Consider the following 24,143-nt stretch of genomic DNA (forward strand, 5'->3'; position numbering starts at 1 on the left):
GTGTGTGTGTATGAGGTGTGTGTGTGTGTATGAGGTGTGTGTGTGTGAGGTGTGTGTGTGTGTGTATGAGGGGTGTGTGTGTGTATGAGGGGTGTGTGTGTGTATGAGGGGTGTGTATGAGGTGTGTGTGTGTGTGTTTATGAGGGGTGTGTGTGTGTGTGATTTGTCTTTCCTCAGTTGATTATAAAGTGCTTTCTGGAATTATTTTGTCTTGTTAGCACCACTGTGCCTCATATTTTACTGGAAGCTTTTGATTTGGAGAAAAACACACCAGAATTATGAGTTTACATTTTACTCAGGGGCTTGCTGAGGACTTTAGCCTGGGCGATAGCCACTCAGTTAGCTCTGAGGAAACTGCTCTGAAGAGGTAGGAGAGAAGACAGTTCACATGTGAATTTTAGCTAGGAAATAAGTGCAGGCAAGCCTATATCTTGGTAAAAGATTACTCCTAATCATAAAGAATAGATTTTAGTGCTTTTCTATGTATGGGGATATATAAAAATCTGAGGTGATTAAAATTCTTCCTGGGATATACATCTAACTATCTGAGGGGCCTGTTGTCGGCAGCAGCGGGCCTCATCCTCTTGACTTAATTTCTTCTCAGAGTGCCCTGGTGGTCAGGAACTGCAGCGGGTTGGGACTTAACCCTTGTAGAACTGGATGGTGAGCAGAGCTGTTTGTCTGGTGATCCTGATTTTTCTGTGTCGGTAATACTTAATAATGTGAATGGGTGAAAGAATGAGAGAAGGTTTTTAAATAATATTTTGAGTATAGGAGAAGTACTAAAGATTTTTTTTTTCTAGAACACCATTCTTGCACAGATCAAGCTGTATTAAAAACAGCATTAATAGCAGAAAATAAAACTATGTTATGTGTATGTAGTAAAAAGTATTGTAAGCTTTGATATGTGTTTTGCCTCTGGAAAGTATGCTTCATGAATGTTAGGACTTGTTTTGTCCTCTGTTGTATCTGTGGGATCTAAAAGGATGCCTGGCACATAGTTGGTGCTAAGTACATATTTGTTGAATAAATGAGTGAGTGAATACATGTGTTTTTGGGAAAAAAAAACACACCAAAACCACAAGGTATAAATAATTAAAAACAAGTATAAACAATTATTTCTGAAATTTTCCGTGGTATTTGATTTTTATTCTCAACTTGGTAGGTAACAAAAGATTGAGGAAAAGTTAAAATTAATGGGTAGAATTTTCTTAAATTCTGTTTCTTTTTTTCTGGAAACTCGTATAATTTGACAGAAATGTACACTTGGGTGTTGTTGAACAGGTAAGAATGCTTTTGTTAGTTTACAAAGTCTTCACTGGGTGGTTGGCATTTGCTCCCTTGTATTCTTTTGTTTAGTCACTAAGTTGTGTCTGACTTGTGATCCCAGGGATGTGAATTTTTACTCCTGTTTTTTCCTATCAGGTCTGATACTGAAGCTCTCATTCCCCTTGGTGTGCTAATTCTCTGCATCCGACTTTCCACAGGCTGGAGGAAGCCATCCAGAGGCCCTTTCCTGTTAAACACTGTTGAATTGTGGGCTCATAACCGTTGAATGTAGTGAGAGACTTAAAGACAGATGCTTTACAGCTCAAAGAATTGCAGCTGGAGTTTGTGTTCTGCAGTGTCTATTCTATACTGTTAGATAAATAGAGTAGGATAGGATTATGGAGAACCTTGAGAGTCTGGATTTTTTCTCTGGGAGTTTTGGAGTCAAGGAATGATACAGTACAAGCTGACTGTCACATATAATGTCACTTGTACATGTTTTCTTTCCACCTAGGTGCCAGGCACCTCCAGAGCAGGGGATCCTTGTCCCTTTCTCATGTTTCCTTGTTTTCTCCACTTGTTTCTGAGTCCAGACTTGCTCTGCTCGCCGCATGACAGGCCAGTAAATCGGAGACAGAAGTGTTGAGGCAAAGAATAACTTCATTTGAAAAGGCAGCTGACCGAGACAATGGCAGACTTGAGTCTCAAAATAACCATCTTATTGGGGTCTGGATACCAGATTGTTTTATAGGCGTGGGGAGGAAGGTGAGGAAGTAAAGTAAAAAGGCTATTAATCTTGCAAATATCTCCTGGAATGGCCAGTGTCAGGGAGGAGACTGTTAATTTCTCCCTTCCTGTAGCCATCCACAGGTAGAGAGGGTCCTGAAGAAAGGCATTTTGGTTTAAGATTCAGGCAGAGGTGCAGGGTTCCTTGAGGCAGGCCATTATGTATGGATCGCAACAGCAGTCGGGAGCAAAGGTTAAAAGGAACAGATCCAACATGGGGTCAGATTTTGTTCTTCGCTGTAACACTTGTTCATTTAATTCTTGCTGAAAGAGTGGTGCGCGTCTTAAATTCTATTTCTGCAGGTTTTATTCAGGATCACTGTGCCTGTCCCTCAACGTAGTTTCATCTGTCTGGGTAAATGACTTTTGTGCCAGTGATACCAGAGTCCTACAGCCATGTTCTTGCAGAATTTGAGTCTCTGGATCCATTACTTTCAGCCCTGAGACTGGACTCCACTCGTCTAAAGGTGATTTTCTTGATCCATATATCAGTTTTATTTTCATATTCATATTTTGGTTCGTTCTCTGTTACATGTGTGCCCCCCCCGCCGCCCCAAACATTTTTTATGTTTTATAGACTCCTGGGTATTCTTACCTGTGCTGTAATACTTTGCATAGAAGTAGTATTTTCTTAGCACTTTCTTGATTTATTTTTCAAGCAGTTGATTGAATCCTTCTTTCCCATCCTTAAAGATCATGATATTGATTACTGAATCCACCCCCTCCCCCAAATCTTACTGCGTTCTCTCAGAAAGTAATGTATTTGATTGAAAATAATGTAGTTTAAATGAGTATACCTCATTGCCTTTTGAACACTAAGAACCATTGCAGTTCTATGAAGTTCATTTCAAAACAACGAATTTGATGTACCCTCTCTGTTTAAGGGAACAGAGCTAAAAATTAGCATTACAAAATTAGCCAAAAATTAGTTCTGTGGGAAGGAGTATGTGCTTCTCTCAAACTCTTGAGTTCATTTGATAAACTCAAGAATGACATGGTAAAGAACAGTCTTATAACCAATTCCTCGCCCCAGAGCACCCTTCTAGCCTCTGAGCAAAGGAACAGGAAGTAATAGGCAAAGTAATATGAGCAACAATTATGAGGGTTGATAGCTGACATTTTTTTAGCTGCAAGTTACAGAAAATCTTCTCAGTAATGGCTCAAGCAATAAAGGTGTTTATAACCTGGTTTGAGGTCGTTGTTTCTGGGTTTAGTGTGGTGGCCACTGATATTCCTTAGGACCCAGGCTCTCCATCTTTCCTGTTCTGCTAGCTTCTGTATATTGACCGTTGGTCACATTTGCAAGATAAGCAGGCTGGCTTCAAGTCTTGAATATCTCCAGTAGCAGCTCAAGTGAGATGGAGCTGCCTGAGACAAAGGCTTTTTTCCTCTTCAGATTTTACCGTTTATCTGAGAGGGCAGAGTTTTCCAGGATGCCCCCACAGGGTTTAGTCTCATTAGCTAGACTTGAGTCCCAGGGGTCCCCCTAGCTGCAGAAGAAACTGGGTAAGTGAAGATTTGGATTTTCCAGCTTCTATGGTAGAAAGAAACAAGATTGAAGAGGATTGGGAATATGTTTGTTTGCCAGTCAGTAGTTTTTACCAAGTGTACTAGGCGCAGCATGCCCACTGCTGCTTGTGGATAAGGAGCGGAAGGTGTGGGGAGACGTAATAGTACCGCGACTTGTATTTGCGTCTCTACAGTCTCACTTGATCTCAGAGCTGTGGGTTTTCTGTGCTCATCATACAGACTAGAAAGGATTTACCTGAACAGATGGTTAAAGTGGTTGCTTTATCCCTTGGGTACTTGATCTTCCATCATTGTGGTCAGCACTGGAATGACCTAGCTGAATTGCCCAGAAGGTGAATCAGCCAGTAACTGGCTTCTGCCAAGGGGGAAATTACTCATTTATACAGTTGAGCCTATTCAGCTATTTTGAGATTCAGTTAAAAAGTTAAAACCAAAATGTCCTTTCTTCTGTGTCTTTCACTATTCTAGAATAAGAGCTTGAGTCCCGTTGGATGGTATCTAACTGGGCAGTGGGTAGGCTGGTGAGGAGGAGCCTGACACAGATTCTCAGTATCTTATTTCCAGTAGTGTGATTTGCTAAGTGACTGAGAGTCTCTCACTTGTCCGTTTCCATGTTTCTAGTGCACGAGCATAGCCGTGTCGCGAAAATGGTTGGCTTTGGGCAGTTCAGGAGGAGGACTCAACCTCATTCAGAAAGAAGGCTGGAAGCACAGGCTTTTTCTTTCTCACAGGGTAAGATTAAGGGTTGCCCTGTCATGTACCATCTGGAGTATCTGTCATAAATGTGAGTTCTCCATTGTAAATATCATTTGGAATAAAAGAAGAAGGTAAAACTTGAGATTGAGTAGTAAATTACCCATTTTTGAGGAGCTGCCTAATACTTTCCCTTCTGTGCTCTAGGAAGGTGCAATTTCTCAGATCGCCTGCTGTTTACATGATGACGATTATGTTGCCGTGGCTACCAGGTGAGACACTGTTCTGAAACTATCTGATCTTTCCCAGATGCATCTGAAATTGAAAAATGTGGTTGTGTGTTTATTAGGGTGACCAACCATCCTGGTGTGCCTGGGCCTCACCCTGTTTTAGCACTGAAAGTCCTGTGACCTGGGAAACCATTTAGACCCAAGCAAACCAAGATGGGCAATTGGCAGTTGATAGGATTTGTGGAAAACACTAATATAAGGCAACATTTCTGAGACCTCAAAGTAGAAAGGTAACATAATTTAGAACCTCAGAGTTCTCTATTTGTATTTGATTGGTGGACTAAAGCAAGGAGATTAATATCTTCGCTTTCTACTTCCTCTTTTCTGAAGAATAAGAATATGCTTATATATTTAATATAGTTGATACTGTGATGCAGTGAAATTGTACCTTTTTCACTACTGCCAAAAATTTGCTTCTGTGTCTCCATTCTTTCAGTCAAGGTCTTGTAGTTGTTTGGGAATTAAATCAAGAGCGTCGTGGGAAACCAGAACGAATTTATGTGTCTTCAGAACACAAAGGCCGAAAAGTTACAGCTCTCTGTTGGGATACAGCTATTCTTAGAGTATTTGTAGGTGATCATTTGGGAAAAGTTTCTGCCATCAAACTCAACACTTCTAAGCAAGCAAAGGTGAGAAACAGTTCAGTGCTTTGTATAAGTGGGTGAATATATAAGGTATTGTCTCACAGAATTTCAATTAAAGAACACAGTTTGATCTGTGTGTCTTTCAGGGTTATCTAGAGCCCAGACTATTAATTTTGAGAAAACTTGTTTGCATGTAGTATGTATGGTACCCTAGTTTATCTTGGTCGTGTTGCAGAATGGCTGTGAGCTAACTTTCATAATTTGCATGTTGTCTATCACATTACTCCATAATTCACCTGGATGGCCCACTTAAACAAAGCGTTCTTTAATAGTTGGCTGTCAAGAAAGAACAGATGCCTGTTTATTAGTTATGTGAATAAAATGGCAGACATGGAGGAATGTTACCAGTTGCCCAGGCTCCTAGTCTCCTGGTCCCCATTTTGAAGAAATTCTTGAGTGCAGGTATACTTTCTTTCAGAATAGAGGTAACTTGTGAATGGAATCTTAAAGGCACTCCCTGGATTGGGCTTAGCAATGTGGGTCCTGAGGCTTTGTGGAATGCTCTAGTTTGCCATTAAGACAGCGGACCTGCTTTTCACTGTCCTCCTTTTCCAAAGCTGTTACATCAGAAGTGGGGAACTTGTCTCTCATTGGCTTATTTCCTTGGAGGATCGTGGCAGATTAGAAGAGATCTAAATACCATTGCCTAATTATTCTTTTAGTTAACACATCAGAGTATTCTTGATGTGTTAATGAAATATTCACGATGACCCATCACAGTTACCGCTTGATTCATAACGTATTTTTCATCGAAATACATTTGGGATTCTTAGCCCTAGTTTGTCTCTTTTTCCAAGTGGAGAAGTACTGTCTACTGGTGAACAGTTCTCTCACATATTCCAAAACTTATTTTGTCTTTTTCATTCCAACTTCTAAGAATAGATAATCATAAACAGAGCCTTAAGAATTCTCTGCAGTTATGTAGATCCATTCGTTGAATGGATGAAACTGATAGTCTAACAGGCAAATTAATTTTGGCCTGTTTAAAATTTTTGTTTTGATCTCTAAGCTGTTTTCGTTTAAAAGGTAAAGAGAGGAGGATCATGTGTATACAGAAAGATAAATTTTATTTTCTCATCACGTCCCCTTTAGGCAGCCGCTGCCTTTGTGATGTTTCCTGTTCAGACAATCACGACAGTTGATTCCTGTGTCGTCCAGTTAGATTATTTGGATGGAAGACTCCTTGTATCTTCGCTTACTCGATCCTTCTTGTGTGACACTGAGAGGTACATTTACTAACCATGAGTCATTGGGAATACAGAATTTCAGAGCTGGAAGGGACTTAGAAGTCATCTCGCCCAATTTCTTCAATTCAGTTATACAAATATTAATAAGGAACCAGCTCTGTGCAAGTTGATGTTAGAGAACAGAGAGGATATCAAGGAGAGTGACCGTAGTCCAGTGGGTGACTAAGGCACAAACTCAGTTCTACCAAGAAGCCTGGTCTGAGTGCCACGAAGGAAGGCTAAACAAAGGCCTGTTCCTGTATGGGGAATCAGGGCGTCTTCTTTGATTGAGTTTGTTGTTGTTGAAATTGGCTATGTAGTTTTTTTCTTTTTTTCTTTTGCTGGAAAAGCAAGAGACTTTTCGGGAAAGGTGCCCAGGTGGAGAGCAAGGATAATGGAACCCAGGAGAGTTGCTCTCCCACATGGCTCAGAGTCTCAGATTTTATGGTGATGTGGAATTTTGCTGTGTATTTAATAGAATTTTACTAAAAGGTAGAACTGGGTGAAGACTAAGTAAGAACTTTGTGAAGCTGACAAATATTTACTGAAATCTCAAAGATCAAGCCAAGTGGGCTTCCCTGGTGGCTCAGAGGTTAAAGTGTCTGCCTGCAATGCGGGAGACCTGGGTTTGATCCCTGGGTCAGGAAGATCCCGTGGAGAAGGAAATGGTAACCTACTCCAGTATTCTTGCCTGGAGAATCCCATGGACAGAGGAGCCTGGTGGGCTACAGTCCACGGGGTTGCAACGAGTTGGATACGACTGAGCGAATTCACTTTCACAAGGGTCAAGCCAAAGGGCCAGTGAATGGCAAAGGAGTGTATTGGTAGTGGCTGTGAAATACCAGAACAGGAAATGGCTTGAAATGAATAAATCTTGTGTATCACTGTGCTTAAGTTCCTCAGCCATTCTCACTGCATAGAAATATTCACTGCCCCCCACCCCACCTTTTCCCTTCTAGTAGCCTTGGCCAGCTCCCATATTCCTCTGAACCCTTCCCCTCTTTCAGAAATTTATTATGAAGAATTTTGAGCACACACAAAAGAAGAGAGAATTACTTAATAAACCCCTGTGAGTCTGCTAGCCAGCTTCAGTGATTTGATGAGGAGGTTTAGTAGGTGAAGTTTGGAGGCAGAAAGGTAGGAGGCAAGAGGCTGTTCTAGTAGGAAGGTGCAGCCTCTTGGGGAGCAGCAAGAAAGAATTAAGCATATTCCAAGATGTGTCCTTCTGGCTTGAGATGGAAGTTGCTGGGGATCCCGTTGGTAAGTTTGCACCATACTGAGAGTGACAGCTGTAAATGTCACTCTAACTAAGTACATGGGCCCTCAGATCATTTTAAGGAAGTGTACATGTGGAAAATCAGGGTTTGGAAGTTGGTCCTCTTAGAACTATCCAGGATTGGAAGCTTTTTATGTCTTTCTAGGGGTTCTTCTATCTTGTGAGAAGGTGAGGAGAGATTGCACTTTGTTTTCTTGGGATGAGAAAGACTTGTGGAAAGGAGACCAGTAATAGGAGGTTGCAGGTGTCTGGCATCAGAACCTAGGTATACAGCTGTGGAGCAAGACTTTGAGACACAAAGCATCCGTATACCTGGAACTAGTAGGAAGGGGAATGTACTTGGTTCTGACTTATTTCAGTCTGTGGATCAGTGATGAAGTTAGACTTACAGAACTGGACATCATCCAATGTCACCCGTTCACTTTTAGCCTAGACCTAGTGAGTAATTGAGCTTGCCTGACATCATGCAGCTGGAGGAGGCAGACTAGAATCTTTCTTTCTTGATTTTGTGCCTTTTCTGTACCTCAGTCACTTCTAGTATATCCTTTGATATTGGACCTTTTGGCCATTAAATCTACCCTTGAGATTTTGATAAAATATTAGTTAATCTCACAAATTTCGTAACTATTCTTCATGTGTGGTTTTTGCTATTTACTACACAGTCCAGTTCAGAAATCTGACTGACATTCTGACAAGTGGACAGACCACTGGACTGAATTAACATCTTACTGGGGTTGTTTTGAGAATCTTGTGAAATGGTATAAAGAACTAAATAAATAAATGGAGGTTTATTTTTATCTCTGTGCAAATGAGAAATGCTTGGTTGGATGAAGCACAAGCTGGAATCAAGATTGCCGGGAGAAATATCAGTAACCTCAGATATGCAGATGACACCACCCTTATGGCAGAAAGTGAAGACGAACTAAAAAGCCTCTTGATGAAAGTGAAAGAGGAGAGTGAAAAAGTTGGCTTAAAGCTCAACATTCAGAAAATGAAGATCATGGCATCTGGCCCCATGACTTCTTGGGAAATAGATGGGGAAACAGTGGAAACAGTGTCAGACTTTATTTTTTGGGGCTCCAAAATCACTGCAGATGGTGACTGCAGCCATGAAATTAAAAGACGCTTACTCCTTGGAAGAAAAGCTGTGACCAACTTGGATAGCATATTGAAAAGCAGAGACATTACTTTGCCAACTAAGGTCCATCTAGTCAAGGCTATGGTTTTTCCAGTGGTCGTGTATGGATGTGAGAGTTGGACTGTGAAGAAGGCTGAGTGCCAAATAATTGATGCTTTTGAACTGTGGTGTTGGAGAAGACTCTTGTGAGTCCCTTGGACTGCAAGGAGACCAAAGCAGTCAATCCTCAAGGAAATCAGTCCTGGGTTTTCTTTGGAAGGAATGATGCTAAAGCTGAAACTCCAGTACTTTGGCCACCTCATGTGAAGAGTTGACTTACTGGAAAAGACTCTGATGCTGGGAGGGATGGTGGGCAGGAGGAAAAGGGAACGACAGAGGATGAGATGGCTGGATGGCATCACCAACTCAATGGACATGAGTATGAGTGAACTCCGGGAGTTGGTGATGGACAGGGAGACCTGGCGTGCTGCGATTCATGGGGTCGCAAAGAGTCGGACCTGACTGAGCAACTGAACTGAATATAGTTGCTAATTCCCATTTCACAGGATTGTGACTAGAGTTGGTTATAAGGATAGCCAACTGCAAAAATAACATGTTTTAGAAATGCCTTCTTCATTAGCTAGAATTCAGTTTGGGGGATCATGGATAGTACAATAATTAAAATTTTTTATTTATGTTAAAGTTTTGTTTGTTTCAAGCTATATTCCTTTCCAAACAAACATGTTTTTTTGTTCAAACCAAGGCTCCCGATAACTGACCCAAGTGAGATACGAGGTTGCTTTTCCTACAGCTTTCTGTCAGTGTTGTTAATGAGCTTTACTAGAAGAATTATGTATGTGAAAGTGCTTTGAAGTGCATACAGAGCAATACAGGAAGTTATGGTTTCATTACTTATGTTCCTTATTTGGGAAATAAAATACATTTCTGGCTTATTTTAGTTAATCCTTAAAACTATTCTTCTAGTAAAGCTGATGTTTTGTTTTATTCATGAAGCAAGTTGAGTGCAGGGTGCGTGTGCGGGTGCTAAGTCACTTTAGTTGTGTCTGACTCTTTGCGACCCTATGGACTGTAGCCTGCCAGGCTCCTCCATCCATGGGGATTCTGTATACAAGAATACTGGCGAGGGTTGCCATGCCCTCCTCCAGGGATCTTCCCTACCTAGGGATCAAAATCCCTACCCAGGGATGGAACCAGAGTCTCTTGTGTCTCCTACATGGGTAGGTGGGTTCTTTGCTACTAGCACCTACCATTCAAGTAGACACCACTGCCACATGTAATGCGGTGAATGCTTTGAAAACATGGCGTGGGAAGCCTGAAATTCTGCTTGTAGGAGTCAGAGAAGACTGTCAGAGGAGGAAGGATGGAGTTAGCTCATGAAAAATAAAGGAGTGTTTGGGAAGAGGCATACTCATTGTCACCCTCCATGTTCTCAGGCAGTTTTGTATGTGCAGTTCTTTTATATATCTAGTTCGTGTAATCCTAAGGGAACGGAATGTTCCAAGGTACAGGCTTTCAGAAGGACTTAGCGTTTTGAGGAAAGAGTGAGGCGTTATTGGGTATTTGTGACAGACGAGTGGCCTGGAGGCAGGATTGGAGAGTATCAGTGGCCTCCACGGGGTAGGTGAAAAACAAGATGAGCCATCAGTAGGATTTAAGGATGTAGGAAATGGTTTGGTAGCACTCATCTTTTAGTTTTGAAAAAGAGCCTTCACATTAACTCTAACTGTGGCTAATAAACTGAGTACTAACCTGGAGTGTTTTGCTTCCTATAACAGAAGTAGTTAATGGCAAATGAGAGTTGTAGCCCTGTTTTGATCTTTCCATTCTGTTGTTCATTCCAGTAAATTGCTAACATGAAGAAAGGGAGGACCTTGTGGGTGGGCTTCTTATGGCCATGTGGATTTGCAGTGCCAGTGCTTTTGACGTTTCTGTCAGTAAACATGATTTTTCTTTTTTTGTGGGGGGTATCAGAGAAAAATTTTGGAAAATTGGAAACAAGGAAAGAGATGGAGAATATGGAGCTTGTTTCTTCCCGGGAAGGTGTTCTGCAGGCCAGCAGCCCCTAATATACTGTGCTCGCCCCGGCTCCAGGATGTGGGAGGTGAACTTTGATGGAGAAGTTTTAAGCACACATCAGTTTAAGAAACTCCTCTCCTCGCCACCTCTTCCTGTGATTAATCTAAGGTAATGACTTATGTGTTCAGCAGGAAGTATTTGAGGAACTTACATGGGGTGGGGGTTGGGTTGAAATCTCTGACGTTCTATATGCATCAAAGATTTTATCATACCTTTTAAGAGTGAAGTAGAATTTTTAATAAAAGATTCAGAGAAACCTAAAACTCTTTAATCAGTTATTTTTTACATGGTTAAAGCAAATTGAACAAGAGCAAATGCAGTGAACTGGCTCTTGAATTTGTTTTGTAGGCAGAAATTTTCCTGTGTATTGAAAAAGGTACTTTTATATTGTGATTAAATCATGAATCATGTTTACTTCCTAGATCAGAACCTCAGTATGATCATTCGATTGGATCCTCCCAGTCTTTGTCTTTCCGCAAACTCTTACATGTTAGGTAAGTTTCTCTCTTTGATCCTTAAAAACAAACAAACAAAAAAAAAACTTCATCTGTTTCTTGTTCAGAGGCAGTTAGCTTTTTAAGTTTGTTTTTGTACTAAATCATTTTTAGAAAATCAGGAAATGACTGTGTAAAGTGCTATATATAAGAGGAATGGTAAAAAAGCATAGAAATACACTTCCCTTTCTGGTTTGAACTGCCCTAAACCACTTGAACACTTTATAGTTGTTGGGTACATCTGACACTTAGAGCTCAGAGCTATAGGTATACATTCTTTCATAACCTCCCCTCCCTGGTGGGATACAACAATGAAAGCAAGCCTCAGACTGAAATCTGCTGCATATGTATGTTTCTTAGCAAGTGCAGAAGTAGTTGTAGAATTTGTTCTTGTAAATGTGAAATTTCAGCTCCCTGTTCTTTAGGTGCTTTGCATGAAAAATCTGCTCAAGTTGGATCCAGCCAGCCATATTCTAACGTCAGAGTTTAGCTAGCTTTCTATTTGGGTTAGGTACAAAAAAGTCTACTATTAAGTGGTAGCACAGAGTGCCACTTAGAGCTGTTAGCTACTGGGCTTGCCAGTTCTTAACAGCTTGTTCTACAAGCATGGGAGTGAGTGCCCACTGTATGGTTTCCAGTCAGTCTATATGTCTTGAACTTCTCTTATTTCAGCAATAGGATATTATTTCTAATATCCCTTAGGCTAATTAACAAGATCTTTAATACAGATTGAGGAAACATTCTGTAGAGCTCTTATTGGGTAGTCTGGAGTTTGGCTCCTGATTGAGTTTTTTCAAAGACAAACTAACCTCTTTTTGAATGTAATTAAAAAAACAAAAAACAAAACACTTGAAATGTCAACTAACTGCCCCTAACTAAGGTATGTATATGTTGCACTATCTCCACTGAAATATTTGGAAGTCAGTTGTAAAGAGTGTAACTCTTTGATAAATCCATAATTCACCCTGAAAGTTGCTGGAGAAAGCTATTTATTTGCCCATAGATGAAGCATATTAAAAACTCTTTCTTTATGGCACTTACCACAGTTTATAATTACACATTCAAATCTATGTATGCCTATCTTATTCCTAGACGGTAAGGTCCATGAGGGCTTGGTGTCTGTTTTATTCACTGTGTTTTTTTAAGTGTTTGGCATAATGCCTGGCCCATCATAGACACTTAAGCATTTGTTGACTGTGTGTGATGTGTGGGGTGTAGGCAAGTCCCTTACCCAGAGTATGTTTTTTTAATGTAAGGCCACAGTCTGCTTGGTTCTCCTGGTAGTGTTAGTTTTTTGAGTTAAGCTATTTAAAGCTCCCGTTAGAGTTCCTGCCTAGTTAACAAAGTCCTGGGTGATCTGGCTCTGCCTACTCCTCAGCTTAAGTAATAATTAGTGCCACTCTGAAGCCTTTCCTGGCTCCTCCAGTGGCTTCCGTCAGACGCTTGCCCCCTTGCTCTGCTGTCGCTTTTGTTCGTTCCTCCATCACCATCCTGTCTCACTGTACTGTGCATATCCGTCCCAGCACCGCACCGTTAGTTCCTTTACTGCTGGCACAGTGCTTGGCACATAGAAAGTTCTCAAATAATGACTAAGTAAAAAAAATCAGTAAGAGGGCTTGTTGTTACTTTTCCCCCCCATTTGTGTCATGATAACTTTCACTGTTATACCCACGAATCCCACGAGGAAGTCCCACAAGGAAGCAAATTTGTACACTTAATTTCCTTTTCTGTACACTGGTATCACATTCCTGTTTTTAACTTAAAAAAAAAATTGTATTTATTTACTTGGCTGTGCTGGGTCTCAGTTGTGGCACGCAGGATCTTTGATCTGCATTGCAGGCTCTTTTGTTGCACCATGTGAACTCTTAGTTGTGCATGTGGGATCTAGCTCCCTGACCAGGGATTGAACATGGGGCATTGGAAGCATGGAGTCCAAGCCACAGGACCACCAGGGAAATCCCTCCCTTCTTTAACTTTTTAAACAATGTTGTTAGGCTTGTGTCGCTTTCTGTTTATTATAAGGGGATGAAGGCTGTATAAATGACAAAGTCTCAGCTCTTATGTAAGTCTCCCTCCCCTGCCCTAGCCCATACGTATTTTTACGGAATTTTTCCAACCTGAGTATGAAGTTCAGTATCAAAACCGTGATCCTGTATCTCTGTATTCAAGGATCTTCTGGTCTGATTTTTTTCCCCTCTGGCTCCTAAAGGCAACCTTCCAATTTTAGTTTTAACTATGGTTCTGATGATTTCTTTCTTCTTTGTGACAAAGGTTACTTTTCTGTAGGGACAGTGATCTGATCTTATATTGGCAAAATGTTTAATATTTGTGTGATGACCCAGTTCCTATTAAATATCACTCTTGGTTTTGTAACCACCTGGTACCTACCATTTGTAGTACACTTGGAGGCATAAACTAAATAAAAGTCCATGTTCTCAAGATCATAATTTTTGGAGAGATATAGTTTATTTCTAGAAAATGTTTAACAGCAATCAAAACTAAGAGTTGTGAGCAATGGCTGAGGGCTGTCACAGAGGATTTCAAAGGGGAGTAAAGCTGCTGCTAATCCTTGAGAGGTGGTTAGGATGAGAATGTTATATATGGAGATTGCTCTGACCAGGAACAAGAAGTAGGGATTACCAACGGTGTATAAAAAAGCAATAGCAGCCTGGAGAGGGTAAATGAGATACATGAGCAAAGGAGCATAGAAGGAAATGAGCCAAGATGGAGAGCGCCAGAGGACTGGAAAGGGAGGTGGATGAAGAAGCAGTGTCCAGAGTCTAGGAAGTGAGATTCAGGAAGGAAGGGACAATATGCAGAGTTGGCCCCTGCTGGGGGCTAAGAAGGAGAATGAAGAAGGAGGTTATTGGGTTTGGCAGCTAGAAAATCTGTGACCTTTCAAGACTATAGGTAAGTGCAGTGTTCAGAATTCCAGATAACAGTGGGTGGATCATTGAGGATCAGTGAGGGTAGCAGTAGATTCTATGAGGTGTGGAGAAAAAAGTCCAGGTTTTGGACCCAGACTCCTTGGGATAAATTTGGACTCTTGTATAGTCATGCTGAATGGCCTTCGACATATTATTTATCTCTCTGGGCTTCAGTTTTTCTTTTTTACAAAATAGGAATAATGCTTCTATCTTAATGAGTTGCTGCAAGGTTAGATAATACAGGTATAGCCTTTAATAAAAACAAACAAAAAAAACCTCCCAGAGTTGACTGGGAATTTTCAACCTTTTATTGCCCACATAAAACTAAGGACATCAAATTATTTCCCTCCCTAAAAGTAGCTCACCAGAGCAGTGAGGAATGGTAAAATGTTATGTTTAGTCTTTGTTTTAAATGGGCTCTGTCATACCAGATATGGGAGGTTTAGCTATTTTAACAAACATCAGGTAAGACACCAGCGTTTTATTTTTGTAGAATGTATTTAGTGTATCTGAATTTTTCCCATTTTGGCATCATGTTATGATATCTTTCAGTGGGCTTTTGTCACAGACAAAAGAGGTGATAGGACATGATTAGCTGAATTTACTGTTGGGTTTTCTCTGTTTAGGCAGATCTTGCTTTAATAGCTAATGTGAGAGTCTGAATTCAGGGAATTATATCATAAACTTCTGAGTCCGAGCAAACTAGAATTCTCTTGACCTCTTCCATGTTTTCTTGCAGTGAGCATTGTGTGCTGACTTGGACAGAAAGAGGAATTTATATTTTCATTCCTCAGAATGTTCAAGTTCTTCTTTGGAGTGAAGTCAAAGGTAATTATGCTTTTTTTTCCTTATATAATTTTTAATTGCATGCTTGTGAAAGATTTAATTATTGTAGGAGGATTCTCTTGCAATGTAAGAAGTAGAAAGTAGAAAGTGGTGACATTTCTTTTAAAGATTAACATCATAGGTGTATTCCATTATAAGGTACTTCCCAAGTATACATTTGTGAATTTGTAGTTAGTTATTTTAAATAAAATTTTCATTTATTCTTAAGTATTAGCAACCACTGCTAAAGATTGAATGAGTTAATTTTCCCCTTCTACTTACCCTTAGTCTTTATCTCTGTTAGAAAACTTGCTTTAACTCTTGTTTTGTGGCTTAATAATTTGGGGTTGACATATTGGGGAAGCCCTGAGTTAATAAACACTCTTCGTGTGCAAAAAACAGGGCGGAGGGCAGGGGAGGGGGGAATTTGAAAAGTCCTTGTGGGAACAATAGCTATTTTATGTGGCTGAGGCAAAGACTATCGGTCGCTGTATTCTTCTGGTTTAAACCAGAAATGGAGGCAATAAATCTTAAGATTTTTAGTATGATTGCCCAGAGATTGTATCTTGATTTACGAGTCATTTTGTACTTTGTAAAAACATATAAAAGATAAATGAACCATTATCTCATGATCTGATCAACATTGATTTCTTGTGAATTAAGTTTCCTGAGGGTCTCCTGTGAAAACTAGTGTTTTAGATTCTTTCATGATGTTCTGCCAAGACAGGTATTTTTTTAGGAACAGTTTGTTGATTAACATATGTGTTAAAGTCTGTTTATTGACATCAAATTTGTTACTCTCAGAAATGTGATAGTCTGGTCTCAAAAGTACCCTCTTTTAAAGTGCCCTTCTTTTCACAAAAAAATAGCATTTTAAAATATAGTGTTTTAGGTCAGACAGGTATTCCTCTTATTCTTGATCTTTTTAGAATAGTGTCTAAAATATGATTTTCTCTTTGAAATGAAAATATAAAAATAGAGGTGAAATTCGATCAAACCAAACTGTATAAAATGAATTTATTAAAGTAATTTCGTCCAGTCACAAAAATGGAAAAGAAATATTTGGTTAGCGTCCTGCATGTTCACCCCTGTGGTTTTTGTAGATATTCAGGATGTGGCTGTTTGCAAGAATGAGCTGTTCTGTTTACACCTGAATGGGAAGGTCTCACATCTCTCCCTGTTGTCTGTGGAGCGCTGTGTGGAGCGTCTGATAAGGAGAGGCCTGTGGAACCTGGCTGCTCGAACTTGCTGTCTTTTCCAAAATTCTGTCATTGCCAGCAGAGTGAGTCAGTCAGCTTACATGTTCATCTGGGTTGTTAAGATCAATCTGGCTTGTGGAATTATGCTATACAGTTGTTTATACTTATTAGTCTGCAGGGGGCTTCACAGGTGGCTGAGGGGTAAAGAATCCATCTGCCAATGCAGGAGATGTGAGTTTGACCCCTGGGTTGGGAAGAGCCCCTGGAGGAGGGCATGGCAACCCACTCCAGTATCCTTGCCTGGAAAATCCCATGGACAGAGGAGCCTGCTGGGCTATGGTCCATAGGGTTGTAAAGAGCCGGAGACAACTGAGCAGCTGTGAACAGCACATTAGCTTGCAGATTAAGCAGTAATAAATCCCCAAAGGAAGCATGACCTGTAAGTCTGGAGTGGGGAGTGGGGGCAAGAAAAACCGTGTGTGTGTTAGTCACTTAGTCCTGTCCTACTCTTTGTGACCCTATGGACTGTAGCTCTCCAGGCTCCTCTGTCCATGTAATTCTCCAGGCAAGGATACTGGAGTGGGTAGTCATTCCCTTCTCTAGGGGATCTTCCCGATCCAGGGATCAAACCTGGGTCTTCTACATTACAGGCAGATTCTTCACTATCTGTGCCACCAGGGAAGCCCCAAAATAAAATTTACCCACAAATTTATTTTAGTTTCAGGCCTGGTTTTAAGTGAAATTATTATGTGTGCAGTAACTCTTAATTAAATGCTTAATTCCTAAGAAAATTCTCATTAAGTCTTTTACTAGCTTTTAAAGCCCCTTTAAAGCACCTTTGAGGTTTTATGTTCTATGTTAGACTTCTGTCAATGTATTAGCACTTTGAATATGGAATTAGTTACAAATGGAAAGCTCTCCTATTGGGTTTCTACTTGTTTTTATTAGGGAAGAAAAACTTTACCTGTAGATAAATTGGAACACTTGAAATCTCAGCTGGACTTAACAACCTATGGTGATCTAGTTTCCCAACTGGAAGAGTTGATCTTAAAATTGGAACCTTTGGATTCAGCCTGTAGCAGTAGAAGGAGCTCCATTTCATCACATGTAGGTATTCGCACTTTTCAAAGGGTTTTGCTCTACAGTGAGATGTTCTCCATGAGGTTGTCCTCACTTACTTCCAGGATCCCAAAACTTAGCTTCTTTCCAGTGTTTATACTGGAGGGGAGGTGGCGGGTGTCAAGAGGGGGCTTTCTTTCACCTCTTGGACAGCTCTCTGAAGCACTTCTTTGTGTGTGTCTTAGAACTGTGTTTTGTTTTGTCATTGTTTATTATATCTTGTTTGAAAATGTACATTATGTGGCATCTGGTACAAGTTAAATTGCCCCTAATATGTGGTTTCAGATGCTTCATGTTAGCTTGAGTCTCAGGGCAGCTCAGGATTGTCTCGTTTAATCCTCATTCTCACTGCCAGTCTTGGTGGAGACTGGCTGGAGAAATCTGGTCGCGTGATGCTGCAGGCACGTCAGAGGGACCGGCTGCCAGGCAGCGAGACCTTGCTTACCGTTTTGTTCTAATAAACCATAATTGTTATTAATGACTTACTGCTTTTATTGTTGATTTTTTCCTTAAAAGAGCTATACCGTGTTATAAACATTTTAATTTTTCTTTAATTCTTTTTCTTTTTAGGAAAGTTTCAGCATTTTGGACTCTGGTATTTATCGTATCATTAATAGTAGAAGAGGCAGTCAGTCAGATGAAGACTCTTGTTCCCTTCACAGCCAAACACTCTCAGAAGATGAGAGACTTAAAGAGTTCGCCTCACATCAAGAAGAGGACCAACCAGATCATTGCTGTGGCTCCCAGGGAAGTGAAGGTGAGGAAAGGAAAGTTTTTATTGATTGCTGATGTGAAGCAGTTATTTTCTGTGGCTTCTTTATTTTTCCTTTACGAGGTATTAATAATTTTTATTAAGTTGATAGAGTTTCCATCCAGACTGATTGATCTCTTCACCATTAGAGGAATGGGTTTATGTTTAGTTGGAATTTTTCTCTCTCATGTTTAAGCTAAATTTGGTAAAGTTCCTAATATTGATCTTGTATTAAAGAGCGGGAAAGGTTAAGAGAGGAAGTCATTAACCAAAAGAGTGGAACAATTTTATCCTGACTAACCGAATTATTTTTCATTAGGAATGAAAAATTACTACAGTTTTGGGGGTCATTGCCTTCACTTTTCGATGTTCAAGTATTCCTGTGGCCGAACTCTTGAGAAGAGATTAATAGAGACTCTAAACTTCCTTTATGACTATGGGGATTCAGGGTTAGTAGGAAAAACTAAGGTACCTGTCTGAGTGTTTTATATGTGGACCATCTTGAGCATCTCGTAAACCTGTGTTCCACTCATTTGTATTTGGGTCAGTTGTGATTTTGGTATTGAATCTTTTATTTCTTTTGGTTTATTCATTTCAGAATTTCTTTAAAGAGTAAAAAACTCTTCGTGTGATTAGATTTTGTTTCTTTTCCCTGATTCCATTCATCCAGATCACGTTTCTCACGCATCCGTGGCATTTGAGACGGATAAAAGTGAAACTTTTCTCCCCTTCGGCATTCCATTATCATTTCGTTCTCCATCTCCTCTTGTGTCTCTTCAGGCCGTCAAGGAGAGGTAAGCTCATTAGTCTTGTCATTTAATCCCATTTCTGGTTTTACTTCTGTTGTCATATTAGGCATGTCTGTGCTGAGAATAGAAAGACATTTTAAATGACTTAAAAGGAAGTCACTAGGTTATCCCTCATATAGGCTGTTACATGAAGTTGTTAACTTCTCATTTCAATTTTGGGGAATGTAACTACCCTCAAGATTGTTTGAGTAGCTGGATATTTGAATTGTTACAAATGTGCTTCCCACCTCCCCCTTCTCCCCCAGACTGGGCAAAAGTTTAAAAATCTTTTTTTCCCCTCATCCTTGATAGGAAAAGTTTCCACATAGCATTAGTCATTTCTTAATCATTTCTCAGTTTGGGCTCAGAGTTGGAGACTCCTCAGAAATCTTTCTAACTACTCTGTGGGCCTGGGATTGACCATGAAAGAGAAGACTTTGTGCCAGGGCTGCCAAACTGAGTTCTATTGGATACATATTTGCTTTCCAAGAAGGATAAATGTGACAGATTAGCAGTTTCATGGAGAAATTCTATGGCTTAGGATGATCACATGCAGAAACATTGCAGGCGCAGCTGGAATTAAAGACCTTTTCTTTAGGGCTGAATCAAAGTAGTTTAGTAAATGATGTGCATCCTTTTTATATTATAAAATGTATGTGAGCCTTATGTGAAATATGTAGTTTGGTTAGGGAAGTTGCAATAAACAGAGTCTTGTTAGTAAGTCCCGGTTCCCTTCAGAGACTAACAGGAACGTAGAGAACTCGTGTACTGAAATTTTTATTCTTGGCAGTAATGAGACCTTTTTCATGTTAGTTTATTGGTATTTGACCTCCAGTGTTTCCAGCTTTGTGCGTAAAACTACTGAGAAGATTGGCACCCTTCATACAAGCCCTGATCTGAAAGTGAGACAAGAACCTAGGGGTGATGAGCAGTCCTGTGAAGAGGATGTGGGTCCAGTCACTTGCCCAAAGGAGGAAGACACTGAGTAAGTTGTTGCTGAGAAGTCTGTGTAAATTCTAGAGGACATAGTTGTCAGTTTGAAGAGAGCCATAAACTACATTTTTTTTTAAAGAAGAAGGCACACAATAACTCTCTTCATTGTAGATTGTGTAGCTTATAAAAATTGTAAATACTGCAAAGTAAGTATTGGAAAATTACATCAACCAATAGCAAGTCTGTTGAGACACATTTTTTTTTGTGGCCGTGCTGTGCAGCATGCAGGATCTTAAGTTCCTTGATCAGATATCAAACCCATGTCCCCTGCAGTGGAAGCAGAGTCCTAACCACTGGACTGCTAGGAGAGAATTCCTGAGACAGAATTTTAATTGAGCGCCTCTTCTATCTTTCCCCTGAACAACTTCCCCCACCTCCAGATCTCTTCAGATGTCTAGGGTGTTAACAAAGGTGTATTAGAATAGGATGACCAGGGATTGAGGCCTTGTTCTGATTCTGCTTCTGACTAGCACAGTGATGTTGGTGAGTAATGCTCTCTGGCCATAAGACAAGAGCTTTGGCATTGATGATGTTGTGTATCTTCCAATGATATGCTGGTGGCTTAGTCCTTGTGTTATGGAGTTGCAGCAGAGCTCTTGGACTGGCACAGTGTATCTTATCTTTTCTCTGCCTTTTCTCATAGTTCAGGTGATCTGGGCATTGGAAGTACACAAGCTCAGCATCACCAGGAACTGAGATAGACCCATGGAGCCAGTGTGTATTGGACAGACAGATGAGATTAAAGGGTGTTACCTTTAGAGTGGCTTAGTTATGAAACCATATATATAAATGTCAGAAAAAAGTACAGATAGTGCTGTGGCATTTGTATTTAAGGCAGGCCTCAGTCTGACCTGAGCCGACCTTTCCAGCCTCATTTCTAGCCATATCCTTCTAAGCAGTTGGAATTCTAGTCCCGTCAGAGGACTGGGTGTGGATACCTCACTGCTTTTCTTCACGCCATTTCTCCCACCTGCAGTATTTTCTCCCGTTGTTTCCTAAGGCAAATACTACCTCCTTGGGGATCTTGATTGCCTGTGTGCTGTGCTAAGTTGTTCAGTTGGGTCTGACTCTTTGTGACTCCATGGGCTATAGCCTGCCAGGATCCTCCATCCATGGGATTCTCCAGGCAAGAATACTGGAGTGGGTTGCATGCCCTTCTCCAGGGGATCCTCCTGACCCAGGGATTGAACCCGTGTCTCTTACGTCTTCTGCAGGGGCAGGTGGGTTCTTTACCACTAGCCCCACCTGGAAAGCCCTCTTGATTGCCTAGTCAGAGTAATTATTCCTTTTTCTGTGCCCAGAGTACAGTGCTTGTTCTGCTCTTTAGCATTTATTTTGTTCTCTTTGGTAATAGAGTTATTTTTTCATGCCTTTCTTTCTGACTTGCGCTTACTCATCTTAAAGCCATGGACCATTTTTTTTTATACTTGTCTGTTTGCTTCATGTAACATTAAGTACAATAGGTACCATTTAGTGAGCACTTAGAAGTATTTACCCAAGGAAGTTCTAATCCCCTGTAACTTTTTTCATACTTTTCTAGAGAAAAAGAAGAAATAATTAGTTGCCCTCCAGAAGAGGACAAGTTCCAAGAGCTCACAATGGCAACAGCAGAAGCAATGTGAGTATTTGTGAATGAAGTTTTATAGTAAGTAAGAGTGACTTTTTGAGATCATAAGTAGTGGTTCTGGGACAGTATGAGGCAGAGGTAGCTTCACTGGGCATTGGAATTCAAGAAGTAGTACTAAGTTAATGTTCTCTGTGTTGTGTTTATACGAAGATCATTTTTATTTAAAGAGTTGAAAAAAAATATTGAAAAGTAACATTTATTCAGATAAGTAATGTTGTCTGTGTTAGGCTTATTTAACATGAAACAATTTGTTTTTGAAAAACCACATAAAATGTAAGTTTCATACTTGTCTGTCTTGTATAGGACCAAGCTACAGGACCCACTGGTTTTATTTGAACCGAAGTCCCTGAGAATGGTTTTATGGGAGTGGCTTTCACAGTTAGAAAAGACATTTGCCATGAAGGACTTCTCAGGCATTTCAGATACTGGCAGCTCATCCATGGAATCAAACCAGGATATGCTATTGCTTGATGAGTCAAAAAAGGGAATATTAGATGAAGAATATGAAAAAGAAGAAAGGGACTCTTTAGGCAATGAAGAAACTGTTGATCAAATAGCATGTGAATCTGTAAATAGTCTGAGGGAGCCCTTGGATGATGACATTTTCCAAATATGTTCTCCTTGGAGTATAGCAGACAGTCTTCAGAAGGATCTGGCTGAATTGACAACATTGTGTTTGGAACTGAGTGTATTCAATTCTGAGATCGAAGGTGCCAGTGGGCGTGGGGACCACCCTCTGCAGCAGTGTTCTCTTGAAATGCTGACTTGTCAGTTCCTAAAGAAGTACTTTTTTCTTCTGGATTTGAAAAGAGCAAAGGAGAGCATCAAGCTGAGTTACCCTAAAAGTCCTTGTGTTTGGGATACTTTTATTGAAGGATTGAAAGGTAATAGATTGCCTTACTAAAGATAAAAATTTGTATAGAGGTCAATAACATGTTGACATGCTTAAGTTTAAAGAAAAATATATAAGTAGAAATCATCTCTGTTCTGGTCAACCATCCATTTAGTTTTCTACTCAATTTAATTTTGTTTTCTGTTGAGATTGTTCCCTTTTTTAAGAAATTGATCTACAACTCAATTTAGTTTTAAATAGTTTTTGCAGCTATTATAAGAAATTGGTTTTATTTTTCTCACAGTCATTGAGAAAATGAGATAGCAGTGTTGGAGAAGTTGGATTTAAGCAAAATTTCATAAACGTTGATATGTGAAAACCAGAAAATCCCTAACGTAACTTACTGATAGAGAGATCGTATGTCCTGTTTATTAAGTACTTACATGTGCTAGTTATTAACGCTAACCCCCTTTCTGGCATCGTTTCCTTTCTTCCTTCCGACACTTGGAGTGGATGGTGGCATTCTCTTTAGTAGGTGAGGAAAGTCAGGCACAGAGAGATCATAATAGCTGAGCAGGCTCAAGTGCTGTGATACTTCGTAGTAATGCAGATAGAATAGTTTATTTCTTGCTAATATGTCCACCCAGGACGGACGTTCCAAAAGATGGATTAGGGATACCAGTTCTGGAAAAAAAATTAAAGACTTTGGCATTAATGGTACATATGTACTAGGTATATATACTATATAGCTTATATATGTAATATGGATAACACATGTAAAAAGGCTTTTTCAATAGTAATAGTCACTTACATATTGGTTATCTGTTCCTTTGTCTTATTAACTATGCTTTGTCTCCCAGTTTGATTTTAAGGTTCTTAAATCTCTTTGTCTCTCTTGTGTTTTTGTCTCTCCGGTGATGCTTTACAAATGTTGTTGGGACTTGCACACAGTAGGTAGAGGACTAGTGATTATTGATTAATGTGTTCGTGAATTAAGTTTTTTCAGCTGCTATGAGATGAAGGGAAAAGGGTGTGCTTTGTCTTTTAGAAATGGTGAGTTCCAGTCCTACATATATAAAGATGGAAGAAGGAGACCTTCCAACAAGATTAAAGTTATTGGAGGACTCGGTTCCTTTTGACAGTCCTTTGTTGATTGCGTATGCTGCCCGGTGAGTGGTCCTGTATATTGTTCCTGTGCATTAAAGCCCAGGCATTTTCTTGGTCTTAGTCTCTAAAGTTTTCCTCTATCACATGTTGAGCAGCTTCCTGTTAGTATATTTATTTTCATTTCTAATAAATATGTAGATAATGTAACCAGGTTATGTTATCTTACTGAAGTTGGAGACTAACGTGTTTTGTTTTTAAATGCAGATTGTACGAGAAATTTGGAGAATCAGCCCTTCGATCCTTAATCAGGTTTTACCCATCCATTTTGCCTTCAGATGTCATGCAACTTTGTCATCATAATCCTGTTCAGTTTTTGGCCTATTTAGACAGTCTGGTGAAATCAAGGCCCGAAGATCAACGGTGAGAAGGAAAGAATATTTGCAGACTCTCTCTCTTTTTTTATAAAGACTTTCCTTTCCTTTGTGGCTCAGCTGGTAAAGAATCCACCTGCAATGTGGGGGATGTGAGTTTGATCCCTGGGTTGGGAAGATCC

The 24,143-nt window shown here is 40.0% G+C and overlaps 1 protein-coding gene across 7 annotated transcripts in view; it reads left to right on the forward strand.

The window, feature by feature from the left end:
* Positions 1 to 24,143, forward strand: part of HPS5 (HPS5 biogenesis of lysosomal organelles complex 2 subunit 2) — a 47,145-nt gene that overhangs the window by 6,855 nt on the left and 16,147 nt on the right. For 3 of the 7 annotated variants that reach the window (XM_040255700.1, XM_040255706.1, XM_040255702.1), the window contains exons 2-18: positions 1,426 to 2,522; positions 4,207 to 4,317; positions 4,486 to 4,550; positions 5,005 to 5,197; positions 6,305 to 6,438; positions 10,824 to 11,036; positions 11,351 to 11,422; positions 15,089 to 15,177; positions 16,278 to 16,456; positions 17,322 to 17,480; positions 18,063 to 18,249; positions 18,914 to 19,037; positions 19,867 to 20,016; positions 21,565 to 21,642; positions 21,955 to 22,535; positions 23,532 to 23,652; positions 23,855 to 24,010. In XM_040255700.1, coding sequence (XP_040111634.1) covers positions 2,415 to 2,522; positions 4,207 to 4,317; positions 4,486 to 4,550; positions 5,005 to 5,197; positions 6,305 to 6,438; positions 10,824 to 11,036; positions 11,351 to 11,422; positions 15,089 to 15,177; positions 16,278 to 16,456; positions 17,322 to 17,480; positions 18,063 to 18,249; positions 18,914 to 19,037; positions 19,867 to 20,016; positions 21,565 to 21,642; positions 21,955 to 22,535; positions 23,532 to 23,652; positions 23,855 to 24,010 — 2,720 coding nt within the window. In that variant the 5' untranslated portion in view covers positions 1,426 to 2,414. The remainder of the gene's footprint in view (positions 1 to 1,425; positions 2,523 to 4,206; positions 4,318 to 4,485; positions 4,551 to 5,004; positions 5,198 to 6,304; positions 6,439 to 10,823; positions 11,037 to 11,350; positions 11,423 to 15,088; positions 15,178 to 16,277; positions 16,457 to 17,321; positions 17,481 to 18,062; positions 18,250 to 18,913; positions 19,038 to 19,866; positions 20,017 to 21,564; positions 21,643 to 21,954; positions 22,536 to 23,531; positions 23,653 to 23,854; positions 24,011 to 24,143) is intronic. The other 4 variants (XM_040255701.1, XM_040255703.1, XM_040255704.1 and 1 more) reach the window with 4 other exon arrangements.

This window comes from Oryx dammah, unplaced genomic scaffold, assembly GCF_014754425.2.
Source record: "Oryx dammah isolate SB20612 unplaced genomic scaffold, SCBI_Odam_1.1 HiC_scaffold_15, whole genome shotgun sequence".
Taxonomy (NCBI): domain Eukaryota; kingdom Metazoa; phylum Chordata; class Mammalia; order Artiodactyla; family Bovidae; genus Oryx; species Oryx dammah.